The sequence below is a fragment of the Gorilla gorilla genome, chromosome 13, assembly GCF_029281585.2.
Source record: "Gorilla gorilla gorilla isolate KB3781 chromosome 13, NHGRI_mGorGor1-v2.1_pri, whole genome shotgun sequence".
Classification (NCBI taxonomy): domain Eukaryota; kingdom Metazoa; phylum Chordata; class Mammalia; order Primates; family Hominidae; genus Gorilla; species Gorilla gorilla.
Genome location: NC_073237.2, coordinates 117,221,811 through 117,245,366, shown reverse-complemented (window position 1 = coordinate 117,245,366; position 23,556 = coordinate 117,221,811). Strand labels below are relative to the sequence as shown.

The 23,556-nt window shown below is 53.8% G+C and overlaps 1 protein-coding gene across 3 annotated transcripts; it reads left to right on the top strand.

The window, feature by feature from the left end:
- Positions 1-1,989: 1,989 nt before the first annotated feature.
- On the top strand, positions 1,990-23,546 carry PHF19 (PHD finger protein 19). 3 transcript variants are annotated; one of them, XM_004048530.5, is made up of 15 exons: positions 1,990-2,134; positions 4,466-4,666; positions 5,161-5,242; positions 8,654-8,749; positions 9,245-9,345; positions 9,860-10,008; positions 12,223-12,318; positions 13,092-13,160; positions 13,360-13,480; positions 15,074-15,141; positions 16,441-16,602; positions 17,187-17,274; positions 18,018-18,103; positions 19,006-19,101; positions 20,909-23,501. In XM_004048530.5, the coding sequence occupies exons 2-15, from the start codon at positions 4,481-4,483 to the stop codon at positions 21,249-21,251; spliced, it is 1,743 nt and encodes a 580-aa protein (XP_004048578.1). In that variant the 5' UTR covers positions 1,990-2,134; positions 4,466-4,480; the 3' UTR covers positions 21,252-23,501. The 3 variants fall into 3 exon arrangements, with proteins under 3 accessions (XP_004048578.1, XP_018889199.1, XP_055207800.1); XM_019033654.4 differs by lacking the exons at positions 1,990-2,134; positions 4,466-4,666; positions 5,161-5,242; ... (1 more) ...; positions 9,245-9,345; positions 9,860-10,008 and adding an exon at positions 10,203-10,304; XM_055351825.2 differs by lacking the exons at positions 1,990-2,134; positions 4,466-4,666; positions 5,161-5,242; ... (1 more) ...; positions 9,245-9,345; positions 9,860-10,008 and adding an exon at positions 10,300-10,417 and having other exon boundaries at positions 20,909-23,546.
- Positions 23,547-23,556: the final 10 nt, after the last annotated feature.

Below are 23,556 nucleotides of genomic sequence, written 5' to 3'. Positions count from 1 at the left end.
ACAAAGTATTAATACAATGATCACTTACTGCACACCTACTGGGCACCAGGGGCTTTGCATACATTAACTCTAACCTTCACAATAACTCTATTTAGGTGAGGACACGGAGGCTTAAGACTTAAAGTCTCGGGAGCAAGAATTGTTTAAAAAAAAAAGAAAAAGAAGTGACACACTCAGGCTCCCATGGCCAGTAATGGGTGGAGCTGGCCTGTAGCCTCAGAGGTGAGCACTTCGCTCTATCATCTCTGTCCCCCAGCATCCTGAAGGCAGACCCAGCCAGCTTAGAAGCCAATGGGAGTGTTCTGCTCCCATCATCAGCCCTACCCGCGTTGGACACACGTTCTCTTGGCAGAACGTGGTTAAGTAGCACAATCCTAGGGCCCCTTTGGGACTTGAAAATGTGCTCTCCAGGATTGGGAGATTTTGTGCCATGGGGCTGCTCCCAGGCTTTCCTTCCAGGTTCAGGCAGGTACTCAGCAGTGCTAGGTTCTGCTGAGGCGTCAGGATCCAGAATGGGGCAGTGAGGCAGGTGAGAGCAGGGCGATCAAGGGGCAGAAGGAAGTGAGGAAGGAGGTGAAAGGACTCCTGGATCTCTACTGAGAAGGTGAGGTGGGGGGCTGCACAGATCATGCTCCAAGGCCAGGAGGCAGAGGGCCCAGAGTGAGCAACTGACAGTGAACAGGGAAGGCTCTGAGGGAAGGTGCTGTCCACTGGCCACACCCATGAAAGCACATATCCCTGTCTGGTGGGGGTGTCTGCAGAGTGGGATGGTAGCCACAGAGGTGGGCGCTGTGGACTGAGGGCAAGGATGGGGGTGGGGTTATTGGTAAGTGTTCTTCCTCCCTTCCCCCAAGAGTGAGTCTGGGTGGGGCCATGTCTGCCTTTTCCCCCCAGGGCAGGGTCCCTATGATTGGAGCTCTGCCCACTGCCTCCATCTGCCATTCCTATGACTCGGTGCATGTTGTCTTTCATTGTGTGCCCTTTATTTACATGACGTGTTGTACGTGTGGTATATATTTGCGATTGTACCATGTATTTCTGTGCGCTGTGTCTCTACGCAATTTGTTGTTTGGGGCTATTTCGGCCATGTAGGTTTCCTCTTTTGTGAATTGCCTTTTGATATCCTTAACCCGTATTTTAAAAATTGCATTGTTAGCCCACTGAATTCCCTCCACCTGGACACCCACTAACCTATTTCCACAACCTAACTGAATGCCACCTTTTCAGGAAAACTTGTGTCTCTTGCCCTTGTGTTGTGACTTTATGTGTTATGTCCGTCTACCTTACATGCATGTTCTGTTGCGTGTCTCTGTTGTGTACAGTGTGTTCCCCCTTGTGTATCTATGCCTATGGCTGGTGTGTACAGTACTTCTCTTTGCGGTGTGTTTGTGTCCTGTACATGCTGTGGTGTGTTCTGACCTGTGTCAGAACAACATGCGTTGTGCACTATGTGTTGTGTATCTACATTATACTTGTGCTGTGTCTCTGTGCCGAACGCCTGTGCTGTTAGTGCAAGGTGTTGTGTGGCCTGTTTGGGCGTCCTGGGTCTGTGTCTGCGTGTGTCTGCGCCAAGGGTCCGCGCCGCCCTGCTGTGTGTCTGTGCCAGGGTCCGCCGGTGCCTGCGCGCAGAGCTGTGTTTCCTCAACAAGTGTGCGAGCGGTCGTGTGCGCCATGCGCGCTGCCTGGCGTCTCCGTGTGCGCCGCGGTGTGGCCGCTCCTCAGCGGGGGGCCCGGGTCCGGGCTAGTGGCCGCGGAGGATGCGCGCCCGCGGGGCGGGCGGGGGCGGGCGGGGGCTGGCGGCGCTGCGGAGCCCGGCGGCCGCGGGCTCCAATGGCGAGGCCGGCGCGGCCCCCGCTAATTACATAAGCGGGACGTCAATAATTCGCGGGAAAACGCGAAAAAGATGGCGCCCCGCGCCCGGGGGGCCCCTTCCTGAGCGCCCCGGCCCCTCCCTCCGCCGCCTCCCCCTCCTCCCCGCGGCGCCCCCGCCCCGCCCCGCCCCCGCCGAGACCCCGACCCCGGCCCCACGGGCGGACACTCGGCCGGGCAGCCGCGGGCCGAGCGCAGCCGCCTCCGCCACCGATGCGCCTGGTGGCCAGACTCCAAGTGGGACCGGCGGACACGCAGCCTCGCGGTGAGTTCTGCGCTGTTGGGCGGACTCCCCGCCACGCTCTCCCCTCCCGGCCCTCATCCCTCTCTTTTCGAAATCTCCCTGAACTTTGGCGGCCCGAACGCCTCCGGGGGGTGAGACTCCTGCGGAGCGGGGCGCTCGGGGGTGGGGACGGGGGGTGCAGGTTACCTGCGGGGCAGAGGGGCCCCACCCGGGTTCCCGAGCCCCGGGGGGCGTGGGTGACAGGTCGTTCCTCCTCGCCCCCGATCTTTAATTTTCCTATCGGCGGGGGGGGGGGAAGGACAGACGGGCGTTTGGCATTTCGCTCACGTCCGAAGTCAGGCTGCGGCAGGGTTGGGATGGGGGAGGCTTGGCGTCCGAGCGACTGAGGAGAGGAGCGCTGAACCCGAAGGGGGTGCTTCTGCAAGCTTTTTCCCCCCTCCTGAACACCCTTTTTAAAAAGCCAACGGCCGCCCTGGGAGAGGCCCCGGCGCATGAATCATCCTCGCTTCCTGCCCCCGCCCGGCCCCGCGCTCCCGGTGCCGCGGATTTGAACTGGACGCAGACGGGAACCCGCAAACAGGCATTTCTTTGCAAATGGGTTTGAATCAGCCAATCACAGCCCGCGGGGGCCCGCTCCGGGAGGACGGAGGCGGGGGCTGGGGGGGCGCCACCCGGGGGCCCCCGCCCGGCCAGGGTGGAGGCGGGTGCGGCGACCCGGCCGGCTCCTAGAGGCGCAGCGGGGGAGGAAGTGTCAGTTTGTGAACCTGCAGCGGCCCCGGCCTGGCCCCTGGCCGGGCGGGCGGGGACCTCGCAGCGCCGGGCGAACCAGGTGGCAGGGAGAGGACAGGGATTCAGACCGCATCCCCTGCCCGGGAGCCTGTGCGCTCTGCGCTGGAGAAAAAGGAGATGGGAGTGGGGGTGGAGAGGGTCGTGGCCACGCCACCATCTGGGGAGCCGAGACCCCTGCAGTGCCTGGCTTGCCCCAGGGCCCCGCACATACTTAGCCTCACACACTCCCTGGCACAATGCCGTAGACATCATCCTGCCCAGTCTCACAGGAGTACACACACGCACCACACAGAAACAGGCACTGGACTCTCTCCCTGTGAACAGATAGTCATAACACCAGGTGCCCAGCGCCATGGCCACAAGGAGGAGACCCGAGTAGGCCCGCGGGGAAAGAGAGAGGCTGTGTGTGGCTGTAGTGGAGAGCGTGTGGAGGGACTTGGAGCCAGGTGAGCCCAGCAGAAAGGGGGCGTTAGGGACGGCTTTGAGCACCAGTGAGGGCAGTGGGGAGCCCCAGAAAGTTTCTGGAAGGAAATTGGTGGCCCTGCGGAAGAGTCTGGTGGAGAGGCAGGAATGCAGGAACGGCCTGTTTAGCACTGGGTGCTGGTAGTACCGTTCCCCACCCTAGGTGCCTAGTGGAGGTAAGCACAAGGCCCAGGAAACTGTTATTGGGTGAATGAATGAATGAATGGCCCAAGCAAACGATGAGGCCTGAACTCAGACCAGGGCAGGAGGATGGAAGCTAGAGCTGGAAAGCCAGAAATCATGGCACTTAAAATGGGCCGGCTGTGGCAACTAATTGCTTGGAGGAGTTTGAGATGCGTGAAGGCAGTACCACAGGCAGGGAGAGAGAAATCGATGGGTGAACTGCACGTTGAATAGGATGGTGAGAGACAGGCGTGGAGAGGCTGGCATGGGGATGGATGACTTCACTGCTTGGAGCAAATGTGTATCTGGGTGAAAGCATAAGTGGGTTTAAATGTCCCAGAATTGGTTTCCATTAAATCATCTCATAATTGAGAACAGAAGGGGGGATTACAAAAGACAGATGACCCAGTCTGCACTAGCTACAAGCCACCCAGTTTTCCTTTCTAGGTGAATTTTCTCTGGACAGATCTCAGGGTAGGGATGGTTGCAGGGGTTGGGGGTAAAAATAAAACCCAACTGCTTGCCTGGAGAAGATCCTCTATCCAGAGCACATGGACTGTGTTTGCTTAAGGAATAAAACCTCAGCCTCCTGAGACAGGGAGTGGTTCAGGCCCGCTGGGTAGGGGACTTTGTTCTGTGTGGGTTGAGAGATCCATTCTCTTTAAAAGGTAGTGTGGTATGGGCCATGGCTCTGCCTTTGGCCCATCAGCCTCTTCTCCTTGCCACACCTGTTTCCCTATCTGTAAGATGTGAATAATAATAATGTCTCCCTCATAGGATGGTCACGAGGAATCAGTGAGATAATAACCAAGTCTGGCTTGTAGCACAGGGTACAGAAATGGTGGTTTCCTTCCTTCCCCTGATGGGCTTTCTGAAGCAGGGAAGCAAGAAGCAAAAACCCTGTTCTTTCTCTCCCAGTGTCAGGGGAAGCTGATGGAGAATCGAGCTCTGGATCCAGGGACTCGGGACTCCTATGGTGCCACCAGCCACCTCCCCAACAAGGGGGCCCTGGCGAAGGTCAAGAACAACTTCAAAGACTTGATGTCCAAACTGACGGAGGGCCAGTATGTGCTGTGCCGGTGGACAGATGGCCTGTACTACCTCGGGAAGATCAAGAGGGTAAACCCATCCTCTCTGGCCCCTGTTCTCAGACTCAGAATCTCTCTGCTGATGTTCCAGCCTGGCTGTCAGACCAGGGGGCAGGGGGATTGCTGGAGAATTCCCTTCTTGTCCCTCATGCCCAAAGCTGGTGGTGGGAGGGGCCAGAGCCTGGTCTTGCAGGCACCGTCCTTAGGGTCAACATCATCCAACTAGTTCTTTAGAAAAGTGCTCTGAGAGCCTACAAAACAAAAAAGTCAGGTTTGAGAGGATCACAGAGGAGCATCTGACTTGTGCTTCTGTCCTCAACATTCTGACCAAGTTGCCATCCATCGGTCCCTGGCTGTACGACTCCAGTGACTAGGAGTACACCCTGTCCAGGAACTGCCATCCTTCTTCCCCTTCTAGCCCTGCTTTCTGGAACATACGGAGACAAAAATGGGGGAGGAAGACTATGTTCCAGGTTGGCTTTTCCCCAGCCCTTTCTCACTTGCTCCTTCCTATCTGTACCCCAGGTCAGCAGCTCTAAGCAAAGCTGCCTCGTGACTTTCGAAGATAATTCCAAATACTGGGTCCTATGGAAGGACATACAGCATGGTGAGTTTTCCTAACATTTCGGGTAGCCCCCAACCTCCCCAGGTCTTCTCTCCTCTGCTGCCTTCATTTCTTCCTTTTGTCCTTCCATCTCTTACTCCTGGCATCTGCCCTTGACCATGAACCCCAAGCCCACCTGTGATGATGATCAAATCTGGTTGTATATTGACTTGGGAAGGTACTTAGGACATCAGTCATCCCCTTGAGAATTCATACCCCAGGAGGGAGGATGGGCAGGTGGGGAAAGTAGCTTAGGGAGGTGCTGGGAGGGCCAGGACTGGGCCTCAGGCCTGCGTTTGCTTCCTGGCTGCACTACAGCTGCAGCTGCTCAAAGCTCTGCGTCAGTCTGGGCTAGAAAAGGGGGCGTGCCCAGGTAATCAGAATTGTCAGCTCTAGATGCAAGCACAGTGTCCCTGATTTAACATATGAATAAAACTAATGGAAGCAGCCTTCTCCACGGGGCAAGGAGTTGGGAGGAATGGGAGAAAAACCAATAAAGCAGAGGTGAGCCAGGCAGGGTGAAGATGGACATGCCTGGGTTGGGCATGCCTGGAATCTGGGTTGGGTACCATCCCTGCCTTCAGAAAGCTGACATCTCTCCCTTGCAGAGATGGCAAGTCAGGGCCATCTTTGCCACCATTCTCCCTTCCCATACACACAACAGACATCAGTAGCCATTGACAACACATGTACTTTCAACTTGGAGCCCCAAGCAGCTACTGCCTGTCAATCAGAGTTGGCATAAGAGGAGAAACCTGTTTGCCATTTATACTCTAACAGGAGAAGAGACATGGCCCCTAGCAGTGTAAGAAGCAGGTTTTAGGGTCAGGTAGACCTTGGACCAAGTTCCAGCTTTGCCACTTACTAGCTGCATTTGCAGGAGCAAGTAATATGACCTGAGTTTTAGTTTCTTCATGTGAGAGGTGATAGTGAAAGTACTGGCTTCATAGGGTGGTTGGGAGGCTTAGGTAAGCTAATCCATGTAAAATGCTTAGCTCAGTACTATTGGTTTTAGAGAAGCTGTTACTCAAGAATTTGTTACCAGCCAGGCGCAGTGGCTCATACCTGTAATCCCAGAACTTTGGGAGGCCAAGGTGGGTGAATCGCCTGAGGTCAGGAGTTTGAGACTGGCCTGACCAACACAGTAAAACCCTGTCTCTACTAAAAATACAGCTACCCGGGAGGCTGAGGCAGGAGGTTGCAATGAGCTGAGATCACACCACTGCACTCCAGCCTGGGCAACAGAGCGAGACTCTGTCTCAAAAAAAAAAAAAAAAGAAAGAAAAAGAAAAAAAAAGAATTTGTTACAGTAAGAGATGATTCCAAGAAGCCTGCCAAGAAGAGGGTGCAGAACTCAGCCAGTTAGTAAAGCTTTCGAATTGCCCCCTTCTCCAAGAAACTGTGGCCAGTGCAGACCGATTCCTCTCCAACCCCTGAAATGTATTATATAAATATCCAAAGCAATGAGGATCTCCTCTCCTGGTTTACCCCCTTATTGAAAGCATAAGGAGCCAGATGGAGAAGACCATGCACCTTAGCTGACCTCCTGTGGAGGCCCACCACATACCAGGCTCCTTGGAGGTACCTACAGTGATCAGCTGAAGAATGGCTTGTCTCCTAGCCAGAACTGCCCCTTCCGGGCAGAATGGTGACCCTCTGGCATCTCCCGAGATGAGACCATAAGGCTGAGCACCACTGTAGTTATTGATCCATTGCTTCATTAAGCCAGTGAGGACTTAACTGAGATGCACTGTGGGCACCACCTTCCTGGGAGCATGTTCAAGAATAAGAGGCAACGTTCCTGCCTGGCCATATATTCAACAAACGTCTTGGAACACCTGTTACATGCCACACTCTATGAGGTCCTGGGGATACAGAGATGAAGAGGTACCATTTCTTTCTTTCTTTTTTTTTTTTTTTTTTGAGACAGAGTCTTGCTCTGTCACCCAGGCTGGAGTGCAGTGGCTTGATCTCAGCTCACAGCAACCTCTGCCTCCCAGGTTCAAGTGATTCTTCTGCCTCAGCCTCCTGAGTAGCTGGGACTACAGCCACGTGCCACCACGCCTAGCTGATTTTTGTATTTTTAGTAGAGAGGGGGTGTCACCATATTGGGCAGGCTGGTCTCGAACTTGTGACCTTGTGATCCGCCCGCCTCGGCCGCCCAAAGTGCTGGGATTACAGGCGTGAGCCACTGCGCCCGGCCGAAGAGATCCCATTTCTACCCTTACAAAATTTTCAGCGTGCTGGGGAAATAAGACAAACACGTATCAAAATGTGTTTAATGTATACACACAAACCTTTCACACATAAAAACATATTTATTCTTCAACCAAAATAAAATGCAAAGAAAAAAGAGATGGAGAGGGGACCTATAGACTAAAAGCAATTTTAAAAACATCAGCCAGTCACCATGTATGGACTTTACTTGGGGACTTTGATTCAAAAGAACAGACTTAAAATTGTTAAGGTATTTGTACTTAAGAAACAATTGGAAATGAGAACATTAACTGAATTTGTTAATGATATTAAGCAATTATGTTAACTTATAGGTGCAGTAGAGGTATTTTAATTATGTTTTTTAAAAAGAGTCTTGATCTTTCACAAATACATACTGAAATATTTATGGAAAAACTATTGGGTATCTGGGACTCAATTTAAAATAATTACAGGAAGGAGAAGTAGGTGAGAATATAGTAGAAACGAGATTGGCCATGAGTTCATAAGTGATGAGAAGATGGAGTTTCATTATAACTTCTAGGCTGGGCACAGTGGCTCACGCGTGTAATCCCAGAACTTTGAGAGGCCAAGGCAGGTGGATCACTTGAGGTCAGGAGTTCGAGACCATCCTGGCCAACATGGCAAAAGCCTGTCTCTACTAAAAATGTAAAAAGTAGCTGGGCGTGGTGGCATGCACCTGCAATCTCAGCTACTCGGGAGGCTGAGGCAGGAGAATTGCTTGAACCAGGGAGGTAGAGGTTGCAGTGAGACAAGATCACGCCACTGCACTCCAGCCTGGGTGACAGAGACTCCATCTCAACAAAACAAACAAATTATATTATCCCATAATAAAGTTTTAAGAAAATAACAACCATTTAACAAAACAAATAAGGCGGGAGAGGCAGCATGATGTGTCAAAAGAACAAAGGGTTTGATGTCAAACAGCCATGGGTTTAATCCCCCCCCACCACCTACTTACTAGCTAAGCAAGGGACTTAACCTTTCAGAGCCTCAATTTCCCCATCTTTAGAACAGTAATGATGATAGGCATCTCAGAGTGGTTGGGGAGATTCAGTGAGGTGGCATGTGGGGCCCAGTGCTAGGCCTAGCAGAGAGTAGAGGCTGGGCATCTGGAGTGTGAGTATAAAACTTCCATTCCTGTGAGCTGGACCTGACCCTCGAGGGCCTCTCTTTCAGCCGGTGTTCCAGGAGAGGAGCCCAAGTGCAACATCTGCCTAGGGAAGACATCAGGGCCGCTGAATGAGATCCTCATCTGCGGGAAGTGTGGCCTGGGTGAGTGGAGCGAGCAGGGCCCTGAGAAGGCCCCGACCTATAGGTCCCCACGCACTGGCCCCTGACGGGTACTGCTGCAGCCTGTTGGGGCCTCAGCTGGCTTCCTGTTTCTCTTGGCACTGCAGGGTGAAAGGGGGCCAGTTGCTATAAGTGAGGGCTTGGGAAGAGATCCTGGGGAAAAGCTGGGAGGGTATGATGGTGTATGTAATTTGGGGCCCAGCTAGATGGAGAGGATGGGTGGGAAAGATGGGGCTCAGGCACTGAAGTCAGACCTTCCTGTATCCCCACCCCCACAACTGGCCAATGCTGTCATTTAGTTCCCAGCCTGGACACTGACTTGGCCACCTTGGTGGGCATCAGCAGCCAGGCTCCCGGCAGCTGGCAGGCAGAGCTCATAGGACTTCCCTCAGCCCTCCCAACCCTGCCTCCTTTGGGCCAACTGGCCTTGGGCCACGGTGTCCTTGTGGGCGCTCACCGCCCCCTCCTCTGCCGTAGGTTACCACCAGCAGTGCCACATCCCCATAGCGGGCAGTGCTGACCAGCCCCTGCTCACACCTTGGTTCTGCCGACGCTGCATCTTCGCACTGGCTGTGCGGGTGAGCCTTCCATCCTCCCCAGTCCCTGCCTCTCCTGCCTCCTCCAGTGGGGCAGACCAGAGACTCCCATCACAGAGCCTGAGCTCCAAGCAGAAGGGCCACACCTGGGCTTTGGAGACAGATAGCACCTCTGCCACTGTCCTTGGCCAGGATTTGTAGACTCCCTGAGCCTCAGTTTCCTCAACTGTAAAGTGGAGATGGGTTTGGTGTCGGGAATAACGGGACCAATAAATGATGCTTTACTATTAAAAAAGAAAATCCATGTAAATACATGTTGGTAATTGTTGCCTTTATTGCGCTTATTACTCTTAATTCTGTTATCAACGGAGTTCCTTCTGGGATAGAGGGGATGGGTTTGGAATTAATGAGAAAAAGCTCCTTGCTTTTCTGACTATATTGGAATATCTGCGGGTCCCCCAAGCCCTGGCAGCACTTCCCTCAATAGACAGCCGTGTGCTGACTCGCGTGGTCCACCCGGACCTGGTGGTTGACTGGGGCCCTCATCTCCCCCCAGAAAGGCGGCGCGCTGAAGAAGGGCGCCATCGCCAGGACGCTGCAGGCCGTGAAGATGGTGCTGTCCTACCAGCCCGAGGAGCTCGAGTGGGACTCGCCCCATCGCACCAACCAGCAGCAATGCTACTGCTACTGCGGCGGGCCCGGAGAGTAAGGCAGGGGGTCGGGGCCCCCCGGGCGGCAGGGCAGGTCTCCAAGAATCGCCAGCAGGGACCGCCCATAAGGAGCGAGCCTGGCGTGTCAGCCAAGGCGGGGACCTTGAGGGCGGGCCCAGTGTGTTGCGCTGTGGGGCGGGGCCTCGAGGGGCGGGCCTGGAGTGTCAGCCGCGGGGGTGGGGCCTCGGGGGCGGGACTCAGGGGGGGTCAGCCGCTGCGGAGGCGGGGCCTCGAGGGGTGGGCCCGGAAGATTGGACCTGAGGGCGGGACCTCGGGAAGTGAACTCCGCAGGTTAGACCTGAGGGCGGGGCCTCGGGGGGCGGGCCCGGAAGGTTAGACGTTTGGGCGAGGCCTCGGGAGGCGGGCCTGGCAGGTTGCGACCGCCCAAGCAGGGCCCCAGGGAGGTGAGGCAGTTGAGAAGCACCCTGTGGAGGGGCGGGGTGGGGAGGAGGGAATAGTAAGGCCTCGGGGACAGGACCTGAGGAGGCGAGGCCTCAAGGGGCGGGACCTCAAGGGGAGAACCGAAGGCCGGCTCCGCGTGGCATCTAGCACTGTGGAGCAGGGCTGGAGGGCAGAGGTGTTTCCTTGGAGCTCTGTAGGAAACGAGGAAGTATTGAAGAGTGGTTAAGAGCCTGGGCCGGACACAGTGCGAATCCTCCCAGGACGTCCACGTCCTGGCTCTGCTCCTTACCAGCTGTGCAACCCCTTAGCCTCAGCTCTCTGAATAGTTTCCCCATCATGTGGTGATTATGAGCAGAGCGTGAATTACGTAATTCACATAGAGGTTCTCGTAGTGCCTGGCACTTGGTAAATACTTAAAAAAAAATGTGAGCTGTTACTGGTGGTAGTGGTGGTACTAATGCATGAAAGTCAAGATAACCTTTTCACAGTCAGAGTCAGTGGAACCGGCTGCTGGTGAGATATGAAGATCCTTTTCCCGCCTGGCGCGGTGGCACACGCCTGTAGTCCCAGCTTCGTAGGAGGCTGAGGTGGGAGGATCACTTGAGCTTGGGAGATGGAGGCTGCAGTGAGCTGTGATCATGCCACTGTACTCCAGCCTGGGCGACAAAGCAGGACGACCCTGTCTCCAAAAATAGAAAAGATTCTTTTCCCTGGAGATATGCAATCAGGCAGGAGTAGGGGGCCGGGGGGCGGGGGATGCTATGTCGGGGCCACTGTGGAGGGAATTCTTGTCCTGGCTCTGCGGCAAGAGTCTTTGATTCTTCCTTGGCGACCTGGGCCTCTATGTAGCCATGGCAGTTGAGCTTGCTCCTTTGGGCTGAGTGCACGTGGCATTGTGGAAGGAACCACAGATGTAAGAGGGAGGGTCTCTGCCCTCAGGAAGTTCAGCCGTCAGGACCCCCTGAAGTCCTGAATCTCAGCCCCAAGCTCCAGCTGGGTAACTTGGGCAAAGCTTGAACTACTTCATCTCTCAAATGGGCTTAACCTTAACTTCAGGCCCATGAACTTCCCCAAGTATTGTCTGATGGAGAAATGCTTATGGAAACCTTTCCTGCATTAATGCAGTGGTTCTCAACGCCTATGGGCAGAGTTGCACAGGATGCTTGTTAAAAATGCATCCCAGAGGCTTCCCCAATGATTGAATAGGTCTGCAGTGGACCAAGGAATCTGCGTTTTAACGTGGAGCTCACCTGACAAGGTGTCAATGAAGCATTGAGCATTTTGCTCTTCATATTCCATGAATAGTTGTTGGATGACCATGATAGGGCAGATACAGTTGCAGGTGAGAAAAGCTAGATGTAGTCTTGCCCCCGTGCAGCTTACAGAAACCATTATTCTCCCGTGAAGTCTCCAAGGCAAACGTTTCCCTGTCAGCAGTGTTGGGGAAGCAGCAAGTCCAGAAATGGTGGCTTCATTGTGGCATGGCAAGGAGAGCACAGCCTCTGAAGTTAGGGAAACCAGAATTTGAATCACCATCCTCCACTTGCCTGTGAGCTAGAGCAAGCCATTTCACCTGTGACTTATCTGTAATATGGGGACAGTGTCCCATCTTTTACCAGGTGGTGAGGTGAAATGAGAGTATATGTCCAACTCTCAGGTCCTCCCTTGGCACAGCGTAAGTGCTCAGTAGCTGAATTCTCTTCCCTTTCTGCCAGTGGAGGGCAAATTTAACTTGGGAAAGGTTGCCGAAGCTCATACCTGACTGGGGGTGTGGTCCTGGCTGACCTTGGCTCCTCTGTCTCTCCAGATGGTACCTGCGGATGCTGCAATGTTACCGGTGCAGGCAGTGGTTCCACGAGGCCTGCACCCAGTGCCTTAATGAGCCCATGATGTTTGGAGACCGGTAGGTGCTAATTTGGTCGAAGTGGGCCTTGGGCGTGGTGGGGAGAGGGCAGGGATGGCAGCAACAACTCCTGCAGGTTGACTGCCAGGCTCCAGACAAGAGGAGGTCTGTGACAATTTATGCCTACCTGTTTACTGGAGGCAGCTCAAGGTAGGGGATCCCCTAGCTATGCAGGGCCAGGAGGCAATAAAGAAGTATGCTGGGCCACATCCCTAGTTGCCATTGATTTGTGGAGTACCTTAGATAAATGCCTGCCTTCCCTATGCCCTAGTCTCTTAAGTGTCTGGGGAAGAAGGGATGACACAGTCTTTGCGCCAGCCCTGCCCAGGGTTGCTGTGGCAGTCACTGGGGAAATGGATGGCTTAATGTGGCTTCTAACCGCTGGAGCAAAGCTAATGGAGTCCTTGTGGATGTCAAACCTGATGTTATGCATCTTTTGGTTGGTGTCTCATGTCATTTGTGATTGCGTGTGTGTCTGTCTCAGAGGGGAAGAGGGTGACCATGGCAGCCCAGCCTAGCTCAGCTCACTCTCTGTGAACTCAGCCACGCTTCAGGGCAAGATTTGGGAAGGAGATTGAGGGCAGGGGTTAGAAGGAATATGGGGTATCTCTTAGTCCCTGTCCTGCCCTGTCCTTGACCCCCAGTGGCCAGCAGTCCTAGGAGTGAGAAGATTATGGGAAGGTAGGTGGGGAATGAGGAGATCAAGGGGCTGGACTGGGGCGGGGGTGTCAGAGCCCCTCCCACCATAGGCTCCCCTCTCTACCCACCCACAGGTTTTACCTGTTCTTCTGCTCCGTGTGTAACCAGGGCCCAGAGTACATCGAGAGGCTGCCCCTGCGATGGTGAGAGGGTGGGGCTTAGTCCAAACCCACTGCTGCTCCTCCCAGCTTCTCCCCTCCCTCCTCCCTCCTGGAACAATTCCATTTCCAGCTACTGGGTCCCAACCCTGCCCCTGTCTCTCAGCCTGGACCCAGAAAGCTGTGACCCTGGCTGAGCAGGCTGCCACCTCACCTGGTCCCACCTCCTTGCCCCCTTGCCCAGGGTGGATGTGGTTCACCTGGCCCTCTATAATCTGGGGGTACAGAGCAAGAAGAAGTACTTTGACTTTGAGGAGATTCTGGCCTTTGTCAACCACCACTGGGAGCTCCTGCAGCTTGGCAAGGTATGTGGGGTTGTGGGATGTCAGTGGCAGGAGGCAGAGAGGTTTGCCCAGGGCCACGCAGTGCAGGACTAGGATGGAAGTCTCTGAACTCTCACCCTTGAGTTGCTGCATCCCTGAGTCCAGGCTTCTGAGCCTGTGTCCTTTAAGGGCCTTCCTAATCCCAGATTTTGGCAGTGGGCAGGTTGGGGCCTCCCCAGTTCAGTGGAGGGGAGCTGAGGCCCTAGATCAAGTCTGGCTGGAACACAGCTCTTTGCTGAGTGTTTGACCCACTCCAGATTTCCTGGCTAGGTTGCAACATGGAGTGGGTCTGCCCACTGCTGATCCTATGCTAAATAGTGGGTCACCAAGGGCCTTGGAAGCCTCAGATCCACGGAGTGAAATTACAAACGGAGACTTTCAGAATGTCAGAGTTGGAGAGTGACTTGCCTGTGGTCAGCAGAGCTTTGAGGCTGAGCCAGAGCTGGAGCCAGGGCCTCCCTAATCACTCCCACGGGGGTGCTGTGTCTTCTTTTCCCTAATGACATCCTTAGAATCCTCTTCACCACATACAGAGTGAGGCATCTTCTCTATGGACTGCCCCAAATCTTTCTTTGATGAAAAGGAATTTAAAAAGAATAACCTTTATGCTTTGCAAAATATTTTATGTAATAACATCTTCATTTACAGTATTTGATAATTTTTTTTAAAAAATAGATATTATAAAACCTTAAAAGATACGTAGAGTTGGTTTTTAGTAACTTTTTTCTAATTTTTTTAATTGTACATATTCCTGGTGGAAAATCTTTAAAGTACCAAAAAGTATAAGGAAGTATACTTTTTAAAAAATCCATATCATGCCACCCAGAAATCACTAGAACTAATGCATAGGTACATTTCCTTTCCGACTCTCTTCTATGAATATCTTTTACTGTTTTATGGTTTAACTGATACAGTATATACAATTTTAAATAATCTTTTTTTAGTATACATTATGCTTTTCCATATTATTAGAATCTTCATAAACTTTTTTTGTTTGTTTGTTTGTTTGAGACGGAGTCTCCCTCTGTCGCCCAGGCTAGAGTGCAGTGGCGCGGTCTCAGCTCACTGCAACCTCCTCCCACTGGGTTCAAGCGATTCTCCTGCCTCCGCCTCCCAAGTAGCTGGGGTTATAGGCGCCCGCCAAATGTAATGGCTGCATTGCTTTCTACCATAGTTTACTTGTTTCCTTCCTGTTGGGCAGTTTCTTTCCCATTTGTCCACCATTAGAAACAATGCCACCATTTTTTTTTTGTATGTAAAGTTTTCTTCCTATTTCGTGTTATATCTGCAGATATATAGATTCCATGATAGATTCCATGGAGTAGCATTACTGGGTCAAGGGTATGGACTTTTTAAAGCTCTCAATACAGTTAGGTCAGGAAGTATTCTCTCCATTTACAAATGGGAATGAACTTGGAGAGGTGAAAAGGCTTTTCTGAGATCCTGGAGTGAGTCAGTGGTCCTCACCTGAAGGACTCAGAAGCATCAGGAGATGGAAGGGAGGGAGTAGGGGCTTGGGCCTCCCCATGCGCCATATGCCTGGGTCTGATGTCCTGCTGGCCTGCTCTCCCACAGCTCACCAGCACCCCAGTGACAGATCGAGGACCGCATCTCCTCAACGCTCTGAACAGTTATAAAAGCCGGTGCGTGCAGGGAGGGGAGGGAGTGTGGTGGGGCCCTCTACAGGTGAGATTCCTTCCTACCTCATAGCCTTTGCTCAGGCTATGCTCCCTGCCTCTCTGATACTCCCCTTCTCTCTGATCATTTCCATTCTCCAAGATCCAGGGGGTACCCCACCTCCTTTGCTCAGCCACTCCAACCACCCCAGCAGCCTGCCGCATTTTGGTACTGGGCTCAGCTCTGTAGGGGGGCTGCACCCCTGCTCTCTGAGGGCCCCTCCTGCTCTAGACATCTAGGCCTTGGGGGCCAGGCACTGAGGGATGGGTGCATCATCTCGGGTGGGCTACATCCTCGGGTGGAAGACATCCCTCAGCCCCTGTCTTCCCATCCAGGGTTCTCAGCATACACAGCTGGCCATGTCCCTCACCACACCACAGAGGCATGCCCAGCCTCCTGAACCTGGCACTCAAGGCCTTTTAAGACCAGGCTGTGCCCGCGTCCTCTGCTGCTGTCCCTTTGCTTTCTATATCCTGGGTGCCAGCCATCCTGAGCCCTTGGTTTCCTACCTGGCACTTTTACTCATGCTCTGCCCTTTGTCTAGGATGTGCCTCAGTCTTTTTTACTCATTCGTTCCATCAACAAGTATTCATTGAGTTGCTGTTCTATGTCGGGCCTGTCTGGGTGCTGAGGTCATGGTGGGGAATAAAATAAGGTCCTCATCGCTGAAACTCTTCCAGACACCTCTGGGTAGAATTACCCACTCTCTCTTCCACATTCTCATGGTTTAGGGCCCAGACAAAGCCCTGCTCTTCAGTACAAGAGGCCACCTGCCCTCCCAATGGACAGTCCTCTATTGGGAGGGCAGGTGGCCTCTTGTACTAAAGAGGGTAGGGCTGTGTCTGAGTCACTTCTGCAGCCTCAGGGGAGCCCAGCCAGTGTTGCTTTCAGTCTCCTGGGGAAACCAGAGAACAGAATGAAGTAGATTCCAGTATCTTGACCATAGGAGTTCCACTGTAAGCTGGAGGAGGGCTTCCTGCAGGAGGTGGCCTTGGGGCTGGTTAAGGCAAACAAAAGGGAGAAGAGCAGCAAGAACCACACTCGTGCAGGAGGAAGCACAGGGAGGAGGCACCAGCCGTGTTCTCAGCTGCTACCTGGAACCCCGCATCCCATGGGCTTTGAGGAAATCAGCATCTGCAGAGGCCACCCGGATTTTAGCTCTGGGTCCAAGGAGGCAGAGAGGCTTGTGTCATGCTTGACCCCACTCCCCAGGAGGATGGACTGACAGACTCCAGAGCTTCCTCCTCCCGCTGCCCACCCCCCAGGTTCCTCTGCGGCAAGGAGATCAAGAAGAAGAAGTGCATCTTCCGCCTGCGCATCCGCGTCCCACCCAACCCGCCAGGGAAGCTGCTGCCTGACAAGGGACTGCTGCCAAATGAGAACAGCGCCTCCTCTGAGCTGCGTAAGAGAGGAAAGAGCAAGCCTGGGTCAGTGCTCGGGGACCCAGGGGCCAGGGCTGCCGCCAAACTCGGTTTCTCTGCTTCCAAGCAAGCAAGGAGGACCTGCACCCAGCCAGTCCCAGCTGTAGGACCCTGAGAGGGCTAGGTAGTGGCTGAGCGGGATCCCAGATCCCAGATCCCCAACTCCTTTCACCACCACAGCCCCCTCATTACCTCGCAGGGAGGAAAAGCCAGATCTGAGGACCCAGCCTTGCTGGATTAGGACTTGGGCAAGGAGGTGAAGGGGAAGGCAGGGTGTGTGAGGGGTCCCTCTCTCTCCTGGCTCAGCTGAGCCCCCTCATCCTGGCACTGGGGGGGGCAGGGCATCTGGATGCATGTGCCTGGGGAGGCACCTTTTCTTTTTCTGCCCACTATACCCTCTCCACACCTTCCCACCCCTACTGCTCCCGAGGACTCTCCCTCCTCCCCAGGCCTCCCTGTGAAGGTGCAGCTGTGTTCAGAGCCTGTCTCCCCAACTGCTGTGACCCCCGCCCCTGCGGCGCCTCCCTCTGGGCCACCCTAGGGCCCTCAGGATCTGACGGGGCCACCTTCTCCCTCTTCTGTCTCCACAGTTTGTTGCCTCACGAATTCCAGCAGCAGAAAAGGCGAGTTTATAGAAGAAAAAGATCAAAGTTTTTGCTGGAAGATGCTATTCCCAGTGTTAGTTCCTTGTTTTCTTACTCTCCATTTTCATACGCAGGGTCAGCACATATTAGGGCTTCCTGTGCCGAAAACTAAGCCCCCCAGGCCCAGAGGACTCTCTCATGTCCCTTAAAGAAGCCAGTCCCTATTACAGCTAAGCCAGGCACTCTAAGACCCCTGCTTTATCTCCCCCCAAGTTCTCCCAGGAATCCAAAGTTAGGGGGCAAAGGCAGGTAATATTCTTGTCCCCACTGTCCAGGTAGGGACACTGAGGGAAGGGTGGGGCAGTGACTTTCCTGAGGCCACACATCAAAGTGGCAGAGCCCAGCCTGGAACCAGGGTTCCAGAGCACTTTCTTTCCTCCTTCAGTAACTCCACCACCTCCCTGAAGCCCTCCCTGTGGGCAGTAGTATTAGCAATGCCTCATGTCCCAGCACTTTGTGGTTTAGAAGCATTATTTAATTTTACTGCACTTCCTGACATCTGTAAGAGTGAAGCAAGGCAGGGGTTATTGTCCCCATTTTGCAGTTGAAGTAACTGAGGTCCAGAGAGGTGAAGGTCGTACAGTCAGCTAGAGACAAAGGCAGGGCTAGAACTGGGATGACTTTGGCTCCCTGGTCAGGACTTGGAATAAAGGTGATGGTCTTACCCTAGGGAGGGCCCAGCCCTCAGCGGCCCTGGCTGGATAGGAGGCAGCCTGTGTGGGAGGTGGATTTGATACTCGCTGTCTGACCCTTCCTCTCTCCTTCCTGTGTCCACAGAGTGACTTCACCTCAGCCTGGAGCACCAACCACCACCTGGCTAGCATATTTGACTTCACGCTGGATGAAATTCAAAGTTTAAAAAGGTATCAGTGAGGGACCTAGCAGAGAGGTCTGCTCTGGAGACAGGGAGGGAACCAAGCAGAAAGCCAAGCCCTCAGTTAAAAGGATCCCTGCTGTGCAGGTCTGTCTGAAGGGGCTTTTGCAGTAGAGCTTTCAGCATAACATCCCTGTTCCCAGAGCACCACAGCCCTCCCCTCTTCTCTAGCCCTCCCCACCTTGCCCCATGGTTATCCACACTCACCATGCTGTTTGATGCTTGCTCATCTTTGCTCATATTGCTCCCTCTGCCTGAAATACCCTTTGCCTTGCCCTAGCCCATCTGAAAACTCAGGACCCTGCTTCTTCTAGGAAGGCTTTACTAACCCTCCCCAGGCTGTGCTGGACGCCCTCCTTTGTAGTTCCATAGCACCCCATGCTTAAGTATGTCCAAGGGAGGAACTGCATCTTCCATCATTTTATTTTCCAAATTATTAAAGGTCATTTAGTATTTTCCTGAGGACACAGAGGAGGGCTTTAGAGTCAGACCTGAACTCCAGACCCTGCTTATCAGTACTAGCTATGTAGTTTTACCTAAATCCCTTAACCTCTCTGAACCTCCTCAGCTCTTTTCCTCAAACAAGATAATGCAAATGAAAGCACTTTTGACCTGTGAAGTGTTGCACAGGTGCCTCGGATCACGCTCCAGTTATTGACACCAGTGCTTACGTCACCGCCAGGGGAGGGTGCTCCGGGAGGTTTTTTTGACTTCTTGGACTTTGAAGGGTGGCTGGGTAGGAAACAGACGGGTGTGGTGGTGGGAAGCTCAGCTGTGGGAAGACGGGCCTCCACTGGGATGAAGGATGCATGTTAGGGGAACCTGCGGGCCAGGTTGGCAGGACCTTGCTGGGCCGGGCCACCGGCAGGCTCACCGTCTTGCCCCTCTCAGTGCCAGCTCAGGCCAGACCTTCTTCTCAGATGTCGACTCCACCGACGCTGCCAGCACCTCTGGCTCTGCCTCCACCAGCCTCTCCTATGACTCCAGGTGAGCTTCCTAGAGGTCTGGCCTTCACATTTTGCAAGGACCATCATTTCTCTCAGCCCCTCCACCTCCCACTTCTGTAATGTGTGGCTCATTCTATGTGTCTCAGTCTCTGGCGGGGAGTACCTGGCCTTCTGCAATTGTGAGTCTGGCTCTTGGACCCTCTGGTTCTGAGTCACGGGGCTTTAGATGGGACCTAAGTATAGGCATTCAGCCTCCCGTGGTTCCATCCCTGTGGAATGCTTCACCTGCTGCAGAAGGTTGTACACACCTCTCAATGGACGATTCCAGTTCTGGGGTTGTTGGACCAGAGTTTCTTTCACTTTTGGCCTCTGCATGCCATGAGCTTGGGTGTCTCTCTGCCTCTTGGACTACAGAGTTCCCTGACCTTGATTCTTGGCTGTCTGAATATGGTGCCTGTCTTCCGGGGTCTCTAAGGGAAAGAGCCGTTTATTTAGAAGCCTGACGGAAGATGGCATCCTGCAGGATGGAAGATTTAGGAGTGGGGACAGAAATCCCTGGGGGCCTATCTCCAGTACAACTGGTCTGGCAACAGCTGGTCCTCAGCAGTACGGGGAGTGGTCGAGCACAGGGCTTTCCTCTGCACTCAAGCTGCACTGTATTTTAAGATACTTGAGGCCCTTGCAAAAGTAGAATTAAAAGTATAATGCCTGGCCAGGCACGGTGGCTCACGCCTGTCATCCTAGCACTTTGGGAGGCCAAGGTGGGCAGATTACCTGAGGTCAGTAGTTCAAGAGCAGCCTGGCCAACATGGTGAAACCCCGCCTCTACTAAAAATACAAAAAAAATTAGCTGGGTGACAGAGTAGGACTCCATCTCAAAAAAAAAAAAAAAAAGGACAATGGTATAATGCCTGTAGAGGTCTGTCTTGGAGTCTGTCTCTCTTGACATCTGTCTAGGTGTCCTCTGCTGTTGCCTCTGTTTATTCTTTCTTCCTGTTTGTTGGTTGGTTTGAGACAGTCTCACCCTGTTGCCCAAACTAGAGTGCAGTGGCATGATCTCAGCTCACTGCAACCTCCGCCTGCCAGGCTCAAGTGATTCTCATGCCTCAGCCTCCGGAGTAGCTGGGACTACAGGCGTGCACCACCATGCCTGGCCTATTTCTTCCTGTTTCTTTGGTTTCACCAGCACTTCAGGTCTTGGTTTCTGTCTCTAAGCATCTGAATCTGTGCCTTGTCCTGTGTGTCTGTGTGTCCATTTCTCTAACACCCGTGTGTGTGTGTGTGTGTGTGTGTGTGTGTGTGTGTGTGTGTGTGTGTGTGTGATGTCTGTCAGTCTCTCCATCCAGGCTCTAGGGTACAGGGTCCTTCAGTCCCTAACCCCCAGCCCTATGTGACCTATCTTGTTCCACCAGTCTGGTGAGAGGCAAGGTGGGATAAGCAGGGCCTCTGCACTGCATGGCCTCAGGAGGCTCAGGGAATGGTGCTCTTGTGCTTTTGCAGTGCCGGGATCCTAGCTCTAAGAGCATATGCTTTGGAGTTGGACGTTCTTACATTTGAATCCTGGCTCTGCCACTCCCTACCTGGTTTTCTCCTCTGGACCCTCAGTTTCCCTCCTCGCAGGGCTCTTGTGAGGATCCGGTGAGATAATCTATGCCCAAGGCATAGATCATCTCAGGGACTACATAACAGGCACCTTTGAGAGAGCATGGGAGAAGATGGATAAGAGGATGCTGTTCAGCGCTTTTCTCTTCCACTTTCCTGGTACTGAGGGGAGGACTCAGGGAGAGGAATTTACTGTGATTGTTCTATCTCATTCTCATCATCTTCCTCTCCCACTTCTGATACAGATGGACAGTGGGCAGCCGAAAGAGGAAGCTGGCAGCCAAGGCATACATGCCCCTGCGGGCAAAGCGGTGGGCAGCTGAGCTGGATGGACGCTGCCCCTCGGACAGCAGTGCAGAGGGGGCTTCAGTCCCCGAGCGGCCAGACGAAGGCATTGACAGCCACACATTTGAGAGCATCAGTGAAGATGACTCATCCCTGTCCCACCTCAAGTCATCTATCACCAACTACTTTGGTGCAGCTGGGCGGTTGGCCTGTGGGGAGAAGTACCAGGTGTTGGCTCGGAGGGTCACACCTGAAGGCAAGGTTCAGTACCTGGTGGAGTGGGAAGGGACCACCCCTTACTGACTAGCCCCCGGGGGTGCCAGGGGTCCTGAAAACCAAAGGAGGAGCAGCAGAAGCCATAGGCTCCCCAGCTTTCTCCAGGCTGGGATGGGAGAAGGAAGCAGGACAGAGCTGCAAGTGCCTGGCAGAACGCCCTGCCTGCCTGCCTGCCAGGCCAAGGCCTGCGTCTCTCTGCTGTACCAGCTCTGTTCCAGGGCCTCCTCAGGCTCGTTACCCCTGTGCCTGTGTCTCTACACACTCCACACCCCCTCAAACTCTGTTTATCTGTTCTCTGACCTTGTGTCCCCTGCTCTGGGACCCTTCCTCCTGAGGCCCAGGTCTTTGTCCCCAGTTGCGTGCCTTGATCTCTCTCGCCCCTTTTTGGGTGTGTTCGCACATCCTGTGTGTGCACAGCTGTCCCTCCACTGGATCCCCTTCATACGTGACCCGTGGGGCAGCCAGTCCTCCCAGGGACTACATAACAGGCACCTTTGAGAGAGCATGGGAGAAGGTGGATAAGAGGATGCTGCTCAGTGCTTTTCTCTTCCACTTTCCTGCCACTCCCCACTGCTCTCGGAGAGAGGTGGTGGGATGGGAGAAAGCCCCTGTGAAAGCCTGTGAGGATCTGAAGAGTGAAGGGCTGGGTCTGCCTCAGAAGGCACCAGCACCAGGGCCCAGGTATTAAGGCTGAGAGTGAAGGCTGCCAGTGTCAGCTTTGGAGGTCCCAGAAGTCTTCTGTTCCCTGGCCACACCCCCTCAGTCACCATAGAGCTGGGCCTGGCCTTGCTGGAATGGAGGCATCCTTCCAAACCTGGGGGACGGGGGTGGGGGGTGGTAGTGGTGGGAGGGAAACCATGTCGTGCTAAACCTGTTTCTGGTGCCTCCCACCCCCAGACCCACCAGACACCACACAGCAGACAATACACACCCACTCGCACAAGCTTCCATCCACATGTGTTGTACTTTCAGTTCTAGGCACGCAGACAACCCCACACGGCCACACCACCACATGCCCAAGTGTACACACACACAGCCACACAGTCCCTCTCGGCCTGCTGGCTCCTCCCTTGGCTTTCCCTTGGCCCACTTCCAGGGCCCAGGTGCTGCAACTAAATGTGAAAGCTCAGTGGCCGCTCCTTCTTTCAGCCCATCAACCAGCATTGGTCCCATAGGGAAGCACAGGGGACTCATCCTCTTTCATATCCCTTGCCCTGCCCTGAAATGGACAATCACTTTTTGGGATAGGTTGAAATTTTTAAAGGGCCTGCATCATTCAGTTCCCTCAAAGGGAAGCCCTTGCCAGTGGGGGTTTGAAAGAGAATTTTTGGAACCAACATTCAAATTCTGCCTCATCTGGAGGGAAACCAAAATTGGGAGGGGGAAGAGGACCCCTCATGTTTTGCTGCTTCCAGAGATATTAGAAACTGACTCACTTGATTGGAAAATGGACAAAAGTGCCTTGACGTGGAGGGTGGGCACCAGATGGGGACCAGCCTTGCCAACTGCTGCTGTGGCCTCCAGCTTGGCTGGTTTTGCAGGCCGCCAGCAGGAAGGCGAAGGTGGTAGTACAGCAAGAGGCACTGGCGGGGCAGCAGGCCTGCAGGAGCTGTTTTTCCATTGCTAGGCCTGACCCCTCTCTACCTGTGAGCGTTCAGGGGGTCCCCTGAGATAGTTTAGATGCCCCCCCGATCTTAGACCTCAGCTCCCACAGTGCCTTTTAAGGGGGACCTCACCTCCTGTGCACAGCCCACCCACTTTCCTCTGCTTCCCTGGCACAGCCCAGGCATAGACGAGCTGGCGTTGGACCCAGTTCTTCCCCCTTCTCAGCCCCACAGCTGCTGCCACAGGGGCCAACTGGGGCCAGGTGGAAGGGGAGCTGAGAAGCCAACCCCTAGCCCAGGGGTGCTGTGGGAACTGGGATCCAATTTGTAGCTTCCTGCCTGGCTTCAGAGAGCCCAGCAACCTTCTAGGCCTGCTTTCCAGACTTCTGAGATAGCCTGGGACGAGCAATCCTGTTACAGTACATCTGGACCTTCCCTACCTGGGCTCTGGGGAGGCTCTGGGCTTGGAGAGGGAAAAGGAGGGAGGGGGTGTCTGCACCACCTGGGAAGATAGCACAAGGCCTAATGAGGTCACCCTGACTCCCCACCCCAGCATTTCATTCATACCAGATAATAGCTGCATTACTGCCAACTGACCTTATAACCCTCTGCACCTTCAAAAAGATTCATGGTTTTTAATTGCTGCTTTTAATAACATTTGTTAAAGTTATAATTAATGTGTCTGATTTATGATTTAAAACCTCCCTTTGAACAATCACTTGTCTTCC

Bases quoted from the DNA above. Each gene is read 5' to 3' on its own strand.
- PHF19 (XM_004048530.5), top strand. From the start codon at position 4,481: ATGGAGAATCGAGCTCTGGATCCAGGGACTCGGGACTCCTATGGTGCC. The intron at 13,161-13,359 runs GTGAGAGGGTGG...CCCCTTGCCCAG, and splicing joins GAGAGGCTGCCCCTGCGATG to GGTGGATGTGGTTCACCTGG. The intron at 18,104-19,005 runs GTATCAGTGAGG...TGCCCCTCTCAG, and splicing joins GAAATTCAAAGTTTAAAAAG to TGCCAGCTCAGGCCAGACCT.